This window comes from Vicia villosa, linkage group LG3 (assembly GCF_029867415.1).
Source record: "Vicia villosa cultivar HV-30 ecotype Madison, WI linkage group LG3, Vvil1.0, whole genome shotgun sequence".
Taxonomy (NCBI): Eukaryota; Viridiplantae; Streptophyta; class Magnoliopsida; order Fabales; family Fabaceae; genus Vicia; species Vicia villosa.
In genome coordinates this window covers 46,767,057-46,781,785 of record NC_081182.1, presented here as the reverse complement: position 1 = coordinate 46,781,785, position 14,729 = coordinate 46,767,057, and the positions used below count along the sequence as shown (strand labels likewise).

General features: G+C 35.0%; 3 protein-coding genes across 3 annotated transcripts; 2 read left to right on the top strand and 1 right to left on the bottom strand.

The window, feature by feature from the left end:
* Positions 1-456: 456 nt before the first annotated feature.
* LOC131657990 (uncharacterized) lies at positions 457-834 on the top strand. Its single transcript, XM_058927331.1, has one exon. The coding sequence runs from the start codon at positions 457-459 to the stop codon at positions 832-834; it is 378 nt and encodes a 125-aa protein (XP_058783314.1).
* Positions 835-1,908: 1,074 nt separating this feature from the next.
* On the top strand, positions 1,909-5,658 carry LOC131661283 (protein phosphatase 2C 57). The gene is made up of 11 exons (XM_058930758.1): positions 1,909-2,379; positions 2,949-3,077; positions 3,200-3,305; positions 4,036-4,146; positions 4,455-4,534; positions 4,642-4,695; positions 4,823-4,939; positions 5,034-5,088; positions 5,177-5,209; positions 5,301-5,347; positions 5,423-5,658. Exons 1-11 carry the CDS (start codon positions 2,033-2,035, stop codon positions 5,544-5,546), a joined length of 1,203 nt encoding a protein of 400 aa, XP_058786741.1. The 5' UTR covers positions 1,909-2,032; the 3' UTR covers positions 5,547-5,658.
* An 8,110-nt stretch (positions 5,659-13,768) lies between these two features.
* On the bottom strand, positions 13,769-14,638 carry LOC131655622 (uncharacterized). The gene is made up of 3 exons (XM_058925459.1): positions 14,481-14,638; positions 14,301-14,359; positions 13,769-14,091 (listed from the first exon to the last, which is right to left on the bottom strand). Exons 1-3 carry the CDS (start codon positions 14,548-14,550, stop codon positions 13,975-13,977), a joined length of 246 nt encoding a protein of 81 aa, XP_058781442.1. The 5' UTR covers positions 14,551-14,638; the 3' UTR covers positions 13,769-13,974.
* Between the last annotated feature and the right edge of the window lie 91 nt (positions 14,639-14,729).

The window sequence follows — 14,729 nt, the reverse complement described above, 5'->3', positions numbered from 1 at the left end:
TCCTTCATATTTTGAGCACGTTGACAAACGCTTTCTGGATTCGCCGACTCCGAAATTGTAAAAATCTCAAAAGAGTTCAAACAAGGGAGCTCGCATAAGCAAACCTCCTCCGATGCCAATTCCAACACCTATTTACCCATCAATCCAAGAGGTACAAATTACTCTAAAAATTCCATTCATTAACGAGATGCCGGTTTTTATGCATAAATACATCGACCGGATCATCAATGTGGTGGGGGACGGTAATTGCGGATTTCTGGACGTATCAGCTTTGCTTGGTAAGGCAGAGGGTGTCCATGAGCTTGTCCGTAATGATCTTATCAAAGAATTGGTGAACCAGAAAGACTCGTACACACGGGTATTTGGAGACGAAACCAAATTTGAATCGGTAAACGAGGCTCTTATTCCTTGGGGTGATGCTTACCACCGGTTTCGCATTAGATGAGATTCCCGGACATGGGGCATCTTATTGCATCCGCATATGACATCGTATGCATAGACTTGACGCGTTACGGTTTTTCGGAAACCTTTTTTCCGCTCCGTACGACACCTCATACAAATCCTATTGATCGTATTATATGTGTTGGATGGCTCGCCAAATCGCGTCATTTTGTACAAGTTTACTTGAAACTGGGATGCCCCATACCACATACTTCACAAGAATGGGCACTTTATCACACCAAAGTTGTCGATACGTGGCTGAACCGTTTTGTGGATAGGATCTACGATTTTGAAAGTTTGAACAACACCGAGAAGGAATCAAATGCCGAAAAGTCAAGATTAGAACCTCCAATAGATTTAGCTGGCGATAGCCCTTTTGATGTATTTATATAGTTTCAAAGTGTAATATATACACCCTATAACATTGCAATATAATCCTTTTTTGTCAAGTCTTACTATATGTGTTTTATGTGTTTATGCATTTTTCCTTTTTCTCACTACTGCTAGCTACTGCATTGCTTCTGTTGAAAAAACAAACAGAGAAACTTCCTTAGATGCATCTACGGAAGGTGCTAATTTGAAAAATTATGGGTGTTTACCGTAGATGCATCTACGAAAAGGGGAATCATAAAACCCTTCTGTGGATATATCTACGGAACTTTATGTGACAGAGTTTGTGTGGTCCATAGTCTCCAAGGGCTTCTATAAATTTGGGGTTTCTAGGTTTGCATTACACACATCCCGATCCTGAACCGGAATACCGCATACGGGATGAGCATGTCATTTTCTCTCCCGTCAAACCCCCCGTACCGGTGAAGTTTTGCAATATCCATTCCTTCGACCAACTCAAGAGGACTATCATGTCTTTTTTAGAGGGGGAGTACAAACCCGGAGAAGAAATCAAAAGGATCCAGAGACTTAAAACAAGGACCTCGTTTGAGATCGGAAAAACAAAACGTTGGTGGGTTGAAGTGAAATTCGACATGGATTGCATTCAAATGATGCATGAATTAGATGACATTGTTTTAACCGTTGTAATTTCTTAGATCTATTAGCTTTCTTAATTTTCTGTTTGAAATTTCGTTGTAATATCGATTAATCAATGAATCAACGCATGGGTCTTTTATGGTTCAAAATGCTTCTATTCTTGTCTGCTTCCGTGGATGGATCCACGGAATACTTCCGTAGGTGCATCTACGGAATAAAGTAAATGTAAACAAAAAAATGTGCTTCCAGAGACCCATTTACGGAAACACGTGGGCATATTTGTCAATTCGGTGGTGCGCCTAAATGCTATGGAGTTGGGTGAGAAATTTTTTAAAAAAATTCTCCAACAATAATAATTATAGTAAAAAAAGAAATTATTTTTCAAATATGACAATTATTATTTAGAGAGCTTAAGATTAAAATTTGAAGATTAAAGGTAGAAGAGAATCTAATCCCACCATATCCAACAAGAGAGAATCCAATCCGTTAAAATCAGTTAGAGGCTTGTATTAACCCATTTATCTAACTCTCCTTCTCAACTCACAACTGAGAAACTGAGAACCCTTCACCTTCAGAGCTTCAAACTCTGAAAAATCTCTAGGTGATGGCGTTATCAACTCCTCCACAAATTCAAAGATTCCTCTTAACCAAACTCCATAAACGCTCCTCCACCACCTCTTCCAAATCCAACAACCATCACAAAAATAGAACCATAAACATCTTCAGTGCCATTACCAACAACCGAAGAAGCCGGTGCTACTCCGCCATAGCCATTGATGCACCTTCCTCTTTGACGGACTCTCCTCCTATTAGATGGGGATCCGTTTCCTTGCAAGGTCCCCGCGAAGAAATGGAAGATGATATTGTTCTTCGACCGGGTAGTCTCCAAGGTTTTTCTTTCGCTGCTGTGTTTGATGGCCATGGAGGGTTTGCTTCTGTCCAGTTTCTCAGGTTTTTGTTAGGTTAATCAATCGTGTGTGATTTGTGTTGATTCTAAATTGATTATCATAGCTTAATTAATTATATGCGTTTAGGGCGAGCTTTTGATTAAAATAACTTTGAATGAAAATTGATTTGATTTTAGTCAACCCTTATTATAACTGATTATATTTAGTGTAACCAATTTGTAACTAACTTGCAACTGATTACTAACTATCATCTTATGTAACCAATTTGTAACTAACTTGCAAGTGATTACTAACTTGCAACTGATTACTAACTATCATCTTATGTAACCAATTTGTAACTAACTTGCAACTAATAAGTAACTCTCATTTGTAACTAATTTGTAACTAACTTGCAACTAATAAGTAACTCTCATTTGTAACTAATTTGTAACTAACTTGCAACTAATTTGTGACTGATGTTAATATCTCAAACAAAAGCCAATCGATATAAAGCTCAGTGTAAACTTTCCATCAAACATAAGCTGATTTTACTATGATTAAATTTGATACTGTAATCGCTACGGTAAGACCAAATGCATAATCTAAATTGTTTTTAATGTGTTCCAATTACAGGGATGAACTATACAAGGAGTGTTATGAAGCTCTACAAGGTGGGTTACTATTGCTTGGGAAAGATTTCAAAGCTGTTGAAGAAGCAATAAAACAGGCATTTGCAAAGGCGGATACAAGTTTGTTAAAATGGTAAGCCAATTAATACATACTGTCTCCATACAATGTGTCTAATTCAATAGTTTCTAAATGATTCTAGATTTGGTATGATTACATTGAAGGTTTAGACTTTAGACAGTATTTTGTTTTTAAAGGCTTGAAATGAAAGGGGAGGAGGAGGATGAATCAGGTGCTACAGCAACTGCCATATTTCTTGGGGATAATAAGCTGCTAATTTCACATATTGGCGACTCATCTGTGGTATGTATTATTATCCATCCTTATTGTGCCTCTCACATCATGCACTAAGAATCCAAATATGTAGTACGATAGGGATAGCCATACGATACGAAACAGATATGGGAAATTTCAAAAAATCAAGATATGACGCGGCCAAAATGCATTAACAAAAATTTGTATGTATATATGATACAAAAAGTGCACAATATTGATAACGAGACGTTCATATTGCTAATTGCTTATTGCTCATTTGTGCATAAATATATAAGTAGTATCATGTGGTGATCATCACAATTGGTGATATGTTGTATCCAAATGACATAGGTGTCTTTAGTTGGTAATAAGTATTGACAATGTATCTGAAAAGTATCTATGAAAATATTTTTGAAGAGAATAAAGAATATTATTGGATACTATATAGATACATATTGGGAAATATTAGACGAGGATCAATGTTGGATTCATGCCGGACACCAATTTTTTCCCTTCGAGGATAAATGCATATTACATTAGTCCCACCACACACTTTAGTACAATTCACAAGGCTTCATACATCTGACTAAGGCTACTTCTTTATATGCTTTTCTGTTTAAAAGATATATTAAGAAAAAATCTATCATGGAATATTCTGATATTTATCTATCATTCAATTGTTTATGCCATCAAAATCTATCAATTAGGATATCTAGGGGATTGACTTGAGTGCCATCAAAGTTGCATGACTTCTATTTAAGCTATTTTATTCTTGTAGGTTTTATGCAGATCTGGAAAACCAGAATTGCTGACTAGTCCTCACCGTCCCTATGGGAGCAACAAGGCTTCTCTTCAAGAAATCAAAAGAATCAGAGAAGCAGGTGGATGGGTGTGTTTTCCTTGTTCCTTCATTTTTTTTATATGCTCTTTGAGTTTCGCTAACTTCTGTGGTCGTATATCTATAAAATTAAAATTAAACTTCAGAGTTGAAAATTCTGAGTTGTTGTGACAATTCGAGATGTTAACCAATTAACCGGATGTTTTATGGAGCATAAAGCCATTTACCATTTTCAAGTTTTATGGTTTATTTTGGTTCGGCTGTTGCAGACACTACAACATGAAATATATTTTCTTTGTAATAAAAGCATATTTGCATATTGCTGATGATTACTTAAATGCGTAATGCCTTGTATCTAGATTGTCAATGGAAGGATTTGTGGAGATATTGCTGTATCTCGTGCTTTTGGGGACATTCGATTCAAAACGAAGAAGAATGAGTACTGTCCTTAATCTCTACATCATTCCTTCTAGTATAAAGGAACTTATTCTATGACTGTCGAAGTGTTTCCTAATGGTTATCTATCTACCTTTTACATGTGAAAAGGATGCTAAGAAAAGGAGTTCGGGAAGGAAGATGGACAGAAAAGTTCATTTCTCGGTAGGTAATCTTATGTCTTAACGATTGTTTCTTGCTTTCTTAATTGTTGGTTGAATCATATTAAATTTGACATTTAACTAATTTTAGAAACTCTTATGTTTTGATATTAATGATTTCTTTCGACCAGTGTACAATTCAACGACGACTTGGTTGTTGCACGCCCTGATATTTATCAAGTAGCTCTTGGCTCAGATGCAGAATTTATAGTCTTAGCATCCGATGGCTTATGGGATTACATGAGCAGGTCGATTGCATTTGCATGATTCTCAAAATTATTTCTGCTACCCTTTTTGGTTCTGCAGAGAATAATTACCTTCACAATCTTGCTACCCTTGCAGCTCTGATGCAGTTTCTTTTGTGAGGGAGCAACTACGAAAACATGGAAACACACAGGTATATCTAAGACTTTACATTTCAGACATTTTAATTCATATCGATAAACCATCGATGTGGCAGCAATAACACTCCGTTCATATCTCAGCTAGCTTGTGAATCCCTTGCACAAGTTGTTTTGGTAAGATTAAATAAATTTTGTCACAGTTATTATCATGAACTTACTATATTGACACTACAGTTATAGTAATTCATTATCATACACTCTCCAGGACCAACGTACACAGGATAATGTCAGCATTATAATTGCCGATCTAGGGTATGTATTTTGTCGATGTATTTATTATTTTGGACTTCAGTGATTAGGTTCTTGTCTTATATTGAGTGCTTGCAGGAAGACAGATTGGAAGAATGTGCCACTGCAGAAACAGAATGTCATAGTTGAGCTTGTCCAAGCCGTCGCCACGGTTGGAATTGTGTCTATTGGAATCTGGTTTTCATCACAGCTTTCTTTATAGATTCAATAGCATACTAATCATGTACATAACCAGACACATACTTCTTAAATTTCTGCCTGTATTATATTAAGTGTACATGTCACACATCTTAGAATCTACTTGGTTTAGAAAATATATCCTGTTGTTTTCTTTTAAAATATATTGACTATTTATTTACAATATATAAATAAGCTAATTCAATTACTTATTTTGATTTTGAATCATTTTTCTAAGGAACCTACTGTGTTGTTAGTTGTTACCATCAAATGGCATATGACCAAAAGTCTTGTCTACTTTATGATTTATGCATTTTCCATTATACCCAAAACACATAGAACAGAACACTTACAGCTAACAATGTTATCGCATCGTATTGCTAAAGTCTTTTAGCTACAAGCCTACAATCAAATGATGTTATTCTTTTTGGGCGTTTGAGAATCAAATCATGTTATTCTTTTTGGGCGTTTGAGAGTTGGATTTTGGAGGAGAAGTCTTTGAAGGATTGCGTCTATATCTAAAAATAAGTTTAATATTTTTAAAAAGTTTAAAAAACAATATGATTTTATATGCTAACAATATCAAACATATTTATAGATATAGAGGCAACCCTCCAAAATCTTTTTCTCAAAAACCCTCCAAAAATCAACTCCCAAGAAATCTCATGGAATTGTTTATCAACTTCCAAAAATGCTTTTTAGAATCCGAAAGTGCATTTTGGACGCATCATTTTCACAGCAAAACACGTTTTAAGTGAGATTCATTCCATTTTTTCCTCTAAAATTTATTTTGAAGATGCATTTTCAAATTCATCATGTATCTGTTTTCTCGTATTTCGATCAGAGAATCTAACAGAGACATTACTCTCAATATTCTGATTGAAAAATGAGATACTTTACCTATCTTTACTAGTCCAGACTGTGGGGGATCCTAGGCACATGTCCGTAAGGTGTCGAGCTTATTTGTAAATACTTTAGTGGGTGTGTGTGTCATTTCTGCCCTTGTAAAGGTCATCTGAGAGGGTTTCAAGCCTAAAACACCTAGCTCAAAGGTCGAACGCCCGAAAGCCTAGCGCATAGCTCAGAACTCAGGGCTCCTTGCGAAGGCCCTGATTCGCCGATAACTACCCGCCTAAAGAGAAATTACATTAATTGAAGAAGCTTTAATCGATTTTTTTCACTCTCTGAAGTGATCAACTAAAAGGAAAGTCTCCCAGAGATATTGGTTCAAATCCAATTCGTGAGATGGCGAGTAAAGTAAGGCGGTCAAGCGCACTCAGAAAGATTACTTTTTGAAACTAGGCTTCTTCCTTGAGTCCTGTCATGATCGTACACTCGACTAAAGAGCTTTACAAGCGGCATTGCCCTTCTTCACTCACGCGATATTGTTGGATCGGGCTTTCAGAGTGTTCACATGTTTCATAAAGGGAGCCCCTAATGAAATTTAGAAAAGGGGGAGAATCTCATTTTTGGATTTTGTTGTAGGTATTTTGATAGATAGATCCCCCCAATGGCCCTTCTGCAGCTTGTCCAGACTGCACAACCTCTGGTTGAAGTACGGGCTCTCCTCCGGGCTACTCCAAGCCCCTAAAGATAGACTCCCCGCTTATGGTCGGGGAACGATAGACATCTCACTTCGTGCTATAAATGAATGAATGCGTAAATCATCCATTCTTAGGCCTGAGGTCATCGTGTTGGAAGGTCTTTTTCCAAGGATGAAGCTTGACTCGGGTAGGGACTGCTAAGTCCGCTACTTTAGTTTGGAAACCTCCAAAGGTCTTGAAGGATCATGCGCTATATGTAAACCCTAAACGGGTTTCGGCCAATAAAAGAGAGAGGCAAATTCTGATTATGACATTATATGAGTTGGGTGACGGGGAAGCTATTTTGCCTCAGTTGCTTTCTCTTTCATTAGGTTTCAAACGAAATAGATAGATTTTGATCTAACATTCTAGCCATGTCATAAGCCGGATTCGACTGAAGGGTGAGGATATGATCAGGTTTAAGAAAGAAAAGCTCAAAGCACTATTAACAAGGTTAGAAAAATATCCAATACCCCATTTTTCCAAGAAGGAATCCCTGCTCCCTAAGAAGGGCCCTCTCTCTAATAAAGAGGGAAAAATATCCATTTTATGACAAATTCGGTCCGATGGTTGTTCTCCACTAACCAGAAGGATATATGGATTCTATATTTGCTAAGAAGGAAAAGAAATGACAAACGACAAGTAGGGAAGGGGGTTCATTAAAAGCCTAGTACTATTTGGCCTGTTTGCCCGTAAAGACCACCTATTTGTTTGTTTACCAGCTTCGACACGAAATCATAAATAAGCACGTTGAACCTTATCCATATGTGGTGGATTACTAGTAGGAGCCTTATAACGAGTCCACCATGGCAGAAGCCTTCTATCCTGTCAAGCCCTTAGACTCGTTACGCTTAACACCCACTTACTTAAAGACTCGTTGGCTTCACACTCTATTCGGTCGAAACCCATTTTTAGAACCTGTCCCAACTTTATTCTTCTAACTAAGAAAACATATGCAAATATCTTATTATAATAGTTTTTTTTCAAAAAGATACTTTTCTCCTCCCCACTCAAATTGTCGGGGAAGGGGAATTGCACATTTGGTTTGACACTCTCTATCTAAGTTAATCTTGCTACACGAGACAAGTCTAGGGTGAAGTTGAAGCAAACACGGTCAAGTAAAGTAGACTTCATAAGTGATTCATCATATTTGCCACACCAAGGGGCATGCCCTAAATCGAAGGACAGGAACAGACAAAATCAATGTGTTTCAATTTTTGGCCTTGCACCGACCATATAATAGACCATGGACCGAGTTCCATTATATAAGTTGAAGGAAGGGAGCAAAGGAAGTTATCTTTTCCCTTAGTCTTGGGTTCAATGAATAGGAAAATTTTGTTAGTCTTATTCCCAAGCTGAGTGAATAGGTAAATATTTTGTATAGTGATAACGCTTTAATTTTGTAAAAATGAATAAGTTTGCCCTTGTGCTAGCCATTGTTGTTAATCCTGCCATTCCTACCTATTAGGCACACTTCCTCAATTCATATTAGGATCACGTATCCATACATACCCCATGATTTTTTCATTCTACTACTGGCACCCTCGTATGCCGATCTTACAAAGAATTGATAGAAGAACCTATTTGACAGTAATCTGTTTGGAACTTGAGAAAAAGACTTAAAAACACTGAATTCATAGTAAATGTGTCACACTTTCATTTTTGTCAGAAAAAATTCTAAAAATTTACTTCTGGAATAAATTCAAAAATATACTTCCAAATTTTTTTAAAACCACCCTCTTGTCACTTTCTGTTTTTTCAAATGCATATGTTATTTGTGTGATAACATTTATTTATCTCTCAAAAAGCACTAAAAAGAAACAAGTAGCAAGAGAGTGCATTCACTCTTTAGTGTATGTAATCTATCATGTAAATTTCAAGCTTTATAATAATAAATTTATCTTTTTCTTACTATTGATGTTTCAATCATATATATATATATATATATATATATATATATATATATATATATATATATATATATATATATATATATATATATATATATATATATATATATATATATATATATATATATATATTTGGTATTATAACATTTATTTGACTCTAAAAAAACACTTGTGAGAAACAAGTAGCAAGAGAATGCATTCACTCTTTAGTTTAATCTATAATCTAAATTTCAAGCTCTATAACAACAAATTTATATTTTTCTTACTATTAATGTTTCAACTACGTATATATATTTTTTGGTATAAATCGGAATATTCTTTGCGCACAACTGTGTAGAACCATATAGGCGACCAAAATCTCCTTCAAGAGATTTAACATCCGTGCAACTACAGAGATTATTCTCTCGAGCTATGTAGGACCATATAGGCGACCAAGCTCTCCCTTAAGAGATTTATCACCCTCGAGCCGTATAGGACCATATAGGCGACCAAACTATCCCTCAAGAGATTTAACACTGTTGCATGCCCATGACAAGGATCAAACCTAGGATCTCTTGTTAAGTTGGAAGAGACCCACGCCATTTCATCCAAGTGCTCTTGGGTAATCACGTATATATTTTTAGACACATATATTAAAAATATTAAACAATGTAATTAAAAGGAGCCAGTGAAGATGGGTTAGTAATAATTCATCAAGAACATTGACCTAGGCTTTTACATGATTTTAATTTTTTTAAGTTCTATCAACAACCATCCAATGATATAAAGTGATAAAAGGCTTTAAATGTTTCCAATATATAAAGTGACAGGGGGCTTTAAATGTTTTTGGAAGTATATTTTCGGATTAATTTTTTGACAAAAATGGGGGTGTAACTCATTTACATATGAATTTGATGTATTTAAGGTGCATATGGAGATGCATTACATAATTCGAGAGATAGTTTTTATTTTTCACTATGATGGAAATGCAATACTTGCGGTGCATTAAGCAATATTCTATATTGGGTCAGTAGGCCCATAAAAATTAATAAATGTTCATGAAGAAAGATATATGAAAATATAAATTATATATACTTCTAGTTTTTATAAGATCGCAATATTTGAAACTGAGTTCTACATAATTGATTCAATTTTAGTCAGTATTTAATTGTAAAGGGAAAGGAAAAGGTAGATAAAATTTTATGATTTAGAAATTTTGTAAAAAATTAGGGTACAAGTTGTTCCAACTATATTTGTCGCAGGACTTGAATTGTCGTATCTTAATTAGTAGTCAAGGATATGGATCATCTATTGTCGTTTATGTCACGTCATTCAATCTGCACTAATATCTATTAGGAAAATGGGTTGGATTATATTGTAACAATAATTGAGCTTTGTGGTCTGATTCAATTTCCTTCCCTTATGTTAAGAATTTTGTTATGAGTTGCTCACACATCACCAACTATAAATATTAAAGTGTAAGTCTGAAATAACTAACTAGTGTGATTGAGCAAAAGTCCTTAATAGTTGGTTTAGGCAAAAAAGTCTCTTTCAAAGTGATTGAGCATGAAGTCTTGGACTGGTGTATAGGTTCTAATTATAGTGAAAAGTTCTTGTGTGGCAAGGGGATATTGGACTACTCTCGTTATATAGGAACCATGATAATTGTTGTGAATGATTTATTTATTGCTTCTACACTTTAATTATTTCGATGCTGCATACTCAAGCTTAGAATCTGAACTTGGTCAGATTCATAAGCTGCTGTTTAGAAAAGACAATAATTATCATATACAAAATTCAACCCCCCTTCTTGTGTATTTTTCTCACCTTCAAACTACACCTCGACTTATGATACACCTCTTGTGACCTAGCTCTAGGCACCACAACCTATAAGCTTTGACTTCTTCAGGGTACCCTATGAACATGCATTTCATAACTCTAGGTTCGGCCTTGTCTTGTCTAATACGAGAATAGGCTACACAACCAAATATTCTAAATCTATCGATATTAGGTTGATGTCCCGGCCATACTTCTTCAGGTATCTTCATCCCCAAGGCAGTCAGATGACTTCTATTTATCAGATATGCTGTTGTCAAAACAGCCTCAACCCAAAACAACTTCTATATTCCAGTACTAACCAACATCCATCTAACTCTTTCCAAAATGGTTCAATTAAACCTTTCAGCTAAACCATTTTGTTGGGGATTACATGCAGTAGTTTTGTGCCTTGCTATACTAGACATAACACAATAGCTGTCGAACGCCTCATTGCACAATTCAAAACCATTGTCTGTTCTCAACCTCTTGACTTTGTTGCCAGTTTGGTTTTCAACCAGAGTCTTCCAACTTTTGAAGTTATCAAAATTTTTATCCTTAGTCTTCTGAATGAATACCCACAATTTTCGTGAATAATCATCAACTATGGATAGAAAATATCTTCCACCTAAATATGAAGGACACCTTGGAGGCCCCCAAAGATTAGTATGAATATAATCAAGGGATCCCGTTGTTCTTTGTTTATCTTTGTTGAACTTCACCCTACAGGATTTACCAAATACAGAATTTTTGCAAAACTCCATCTTTTCGACCTTGTCACCACATAGCAGATTTTATTTTGACAATTCGACCATACTTCTTTCACTGACATGGCCAAGTCTCTTCAGCCACAACTCAGCCTTCGACACAGGTTTTGTGGACACCACATCTGCTTAACCACTTACAACCTCAGTCTTAAGGGTATATATGCCTTGCCTTTTTATGCCTCTCAGGACTTCCTTCGACCCCTTCATTACCCTCGGGATACCTTTCTCTCCTTTGAAAACATATCCTTTTTTTCGAATTCACTAAGAGAAATCAAATTTCTCTTCAAATTAAGTATAAACATGACATCCGTCAATAGCTTTATTGACTCATCATGGAGCTTGAATCTTACAGATCCAATTCCTATAATTTTGATGGCTTTGTTGTTTCCCAGCAACACTTATCCACCATCTTGATCACAAAATTCCTCAAACACATCTTATTTTGGAGTCACGTGCCAAGTGCAACCTGAATCCATGATTCATTCCTAGCAAGAATTGCTGCTCGAAACTACTTAAGAACATCAGATGATTCAAAATCATCTTACACAATGCTACATTACCATTGTCCCTACCATCATGATTATTCTATCGATCAGGGCACACCTTTTGTGTGCGATCCTCCTTCTTACAATGATGACACCTAATTGCAGAAGTATCACCACCATAAGATTTTTGTTGACCTTTACCATTCTTCTTTTAAACTTACCATCTTTCTTCGAGAATCTTCCCTTAACGGATAAACCTTCACCAACAAATGATGGTTTATGATCCTTCCTCTTGTTCAAGTCCTTTGAGTACAAGGTGGATGGAACTTCTTCAAAGGTCAAAGAATCTCTTCCATACAAGAGAGTTTCTTTGAAGTGGGCATGAGGATGTGGTAAAGCTCACAACACCAACAATAATGCTTGATCTTCATCATCAATCTTGACATCAATATTTTCAAGATCAAGAATCAGCTTGAGCTTGTTGAATATGTCCAACTACTCAGCCAAGAATTTGTCTTCACTCATCTTGAATAGATATAAAGTTTGCTTCAGGTAGAGGAGATTGACAATGATTTGGTTATGTATAAACTTTTGATTTTTGTCCATACACCCACTGTTGTCTTCTCCTTTGAAACCTGCCAAAGAACCTTATCACCAAGGCTCAATACGATGGCATTGTGGGTTTTCTCAATCATGGTCGTTTTCTCATTCTTCGTTAGCGCATCATCCATGGTTGCTTCTCCCTTCAATGCTTCCAGCAAACCCTGCTAAATCAGTAGGGCTTACATCTTTAAGCACCACAAACCAAATCATTCACACCGGTGAATTTCTCAATATCATAATTTGTTGACGACATCTTCTTCACGCTCAATGCACCAGTTTGTTGTAACGGAGTGCCGTCAAGAATAAACCAAAACTATGAGAAAGATTGAGTTTCTTTGAACAAACACAAGAAACCCTATTAAATTTTCACGAAAGAGAGAGAAGAAGAAGAAAACTAGGATTGATTATAATTTTTTTTGCTATTCACTTACTCAATAAGGGTTCAAAGTATACAAGTGAGTAAAACAACCAACATCTCTCAATAATATGAGAGGATTAGTCTATTTATAGACTACTAAGCTAACTTAAGCTACAGGCTAACTTAAGCTACAGGTTAACTTAAGCTACAAGCTAACTTAAACAATTGGATTAAACAAACATGCCTAATTCGATATGCTAACAATCATAGTATTTCGACTACTGCATGTTTGAGCGTACATCGACTACAGCATGCGAGACTTTGACATCAGCATGTGAACAAATTTCGACATCATACTTAATCTCTGAACTAAATTACCTTTGTCAAGACTAGAATTCGATCCAAAATCACACAGAAACCTTTGTGTCCCATTAAAAAAATTGAGGACGAAACATAATAAAGAAGAATCATCTTGATGAACACAAACAAGATCAAAAAGTGAGTGCAACTAATAAAACTGCCTTTTGGGAACAAAGAGAATATGGTGCTCTGAATACCAATTGTAAGGTATTGATCAATTCATTAACTTTTGATTATGCATACCACAAGTATACGTAAGTTGAACAAACTTGACAGCTTATAATTAGCTTACAACACAAGTAAGTTAATTACTTTGTAACCAAGTAACGTACTAATTACTACTTAATTGCATTGATCCTAACATTTCTTTCAGTTCAAAGGGAACACAAAAGAAAAATATCAATCATACTTTATTTATTCAATACCTCATAAGTTACAACTCATACAAATAGTGGCTCCTGTGGTTGACTATATAATCATATCATATCTCCTCATACATGAATAAAACATTTGGAGGGGAAATACATAATATGATAATATATAGTTTTATTATACGATGATATATGAATATAATTAGTTAGTTGTTAAGTATTTTAAGGACCCTTGCCATTGCCAGGTTTCTTTGAATGCTTTGGGTTGGGTCCTGCTTCATCATAATCCAACACAAAATCATGGGACAATAGCTTCCTTGAGTTTGTCTTTATACCATCCTTCATTCAAAAACAAAATGAAACCATAATACTTGTTAGTTAAAAAAACAATATCTAAACATCAAATAATAATAATAATAATAATAATAATAATAATAATAATAATAATAATAATAATAATAATAATAATAATAATAATAATAATAATAATAATAATAATAATAATAATAATAATAATAATAATAAATAAAAAAAAGGTAATAAGGTACCTTGTGAAAAAAGTGATGAGTTGGAAGCATATTTTCTCTGAATCCTTGATCAGCTAACCCTAAAAGAAAAAATAAATATATTATATTTTTTCAGATCCGTTTACCTTCTATTTCTGTATAAATTGTTGAATTAATCTCTACAAAATTTGATCCACTTATATAAATCAACAACTTGCTTACCAGAAGATAAAGGAAAAGGAATTAAGACCAAGAGTATAACTAAAAGGAAAATTTTGATTTTATGTTCCATGGCAAGTATATGGAATGAAGGGATATGTGTATTATTGTTCCTCTCTTAATGAGAAACTACATATAAATGTCTTGGCAAGGAAATGAAGGTAGGGGCACCCCTTTTTAAACTGAAAGAGAGTGCTCTTGTCATGATGAAATGCAATAACTTTTCACAACATTTATTAAGTCAACTATAAT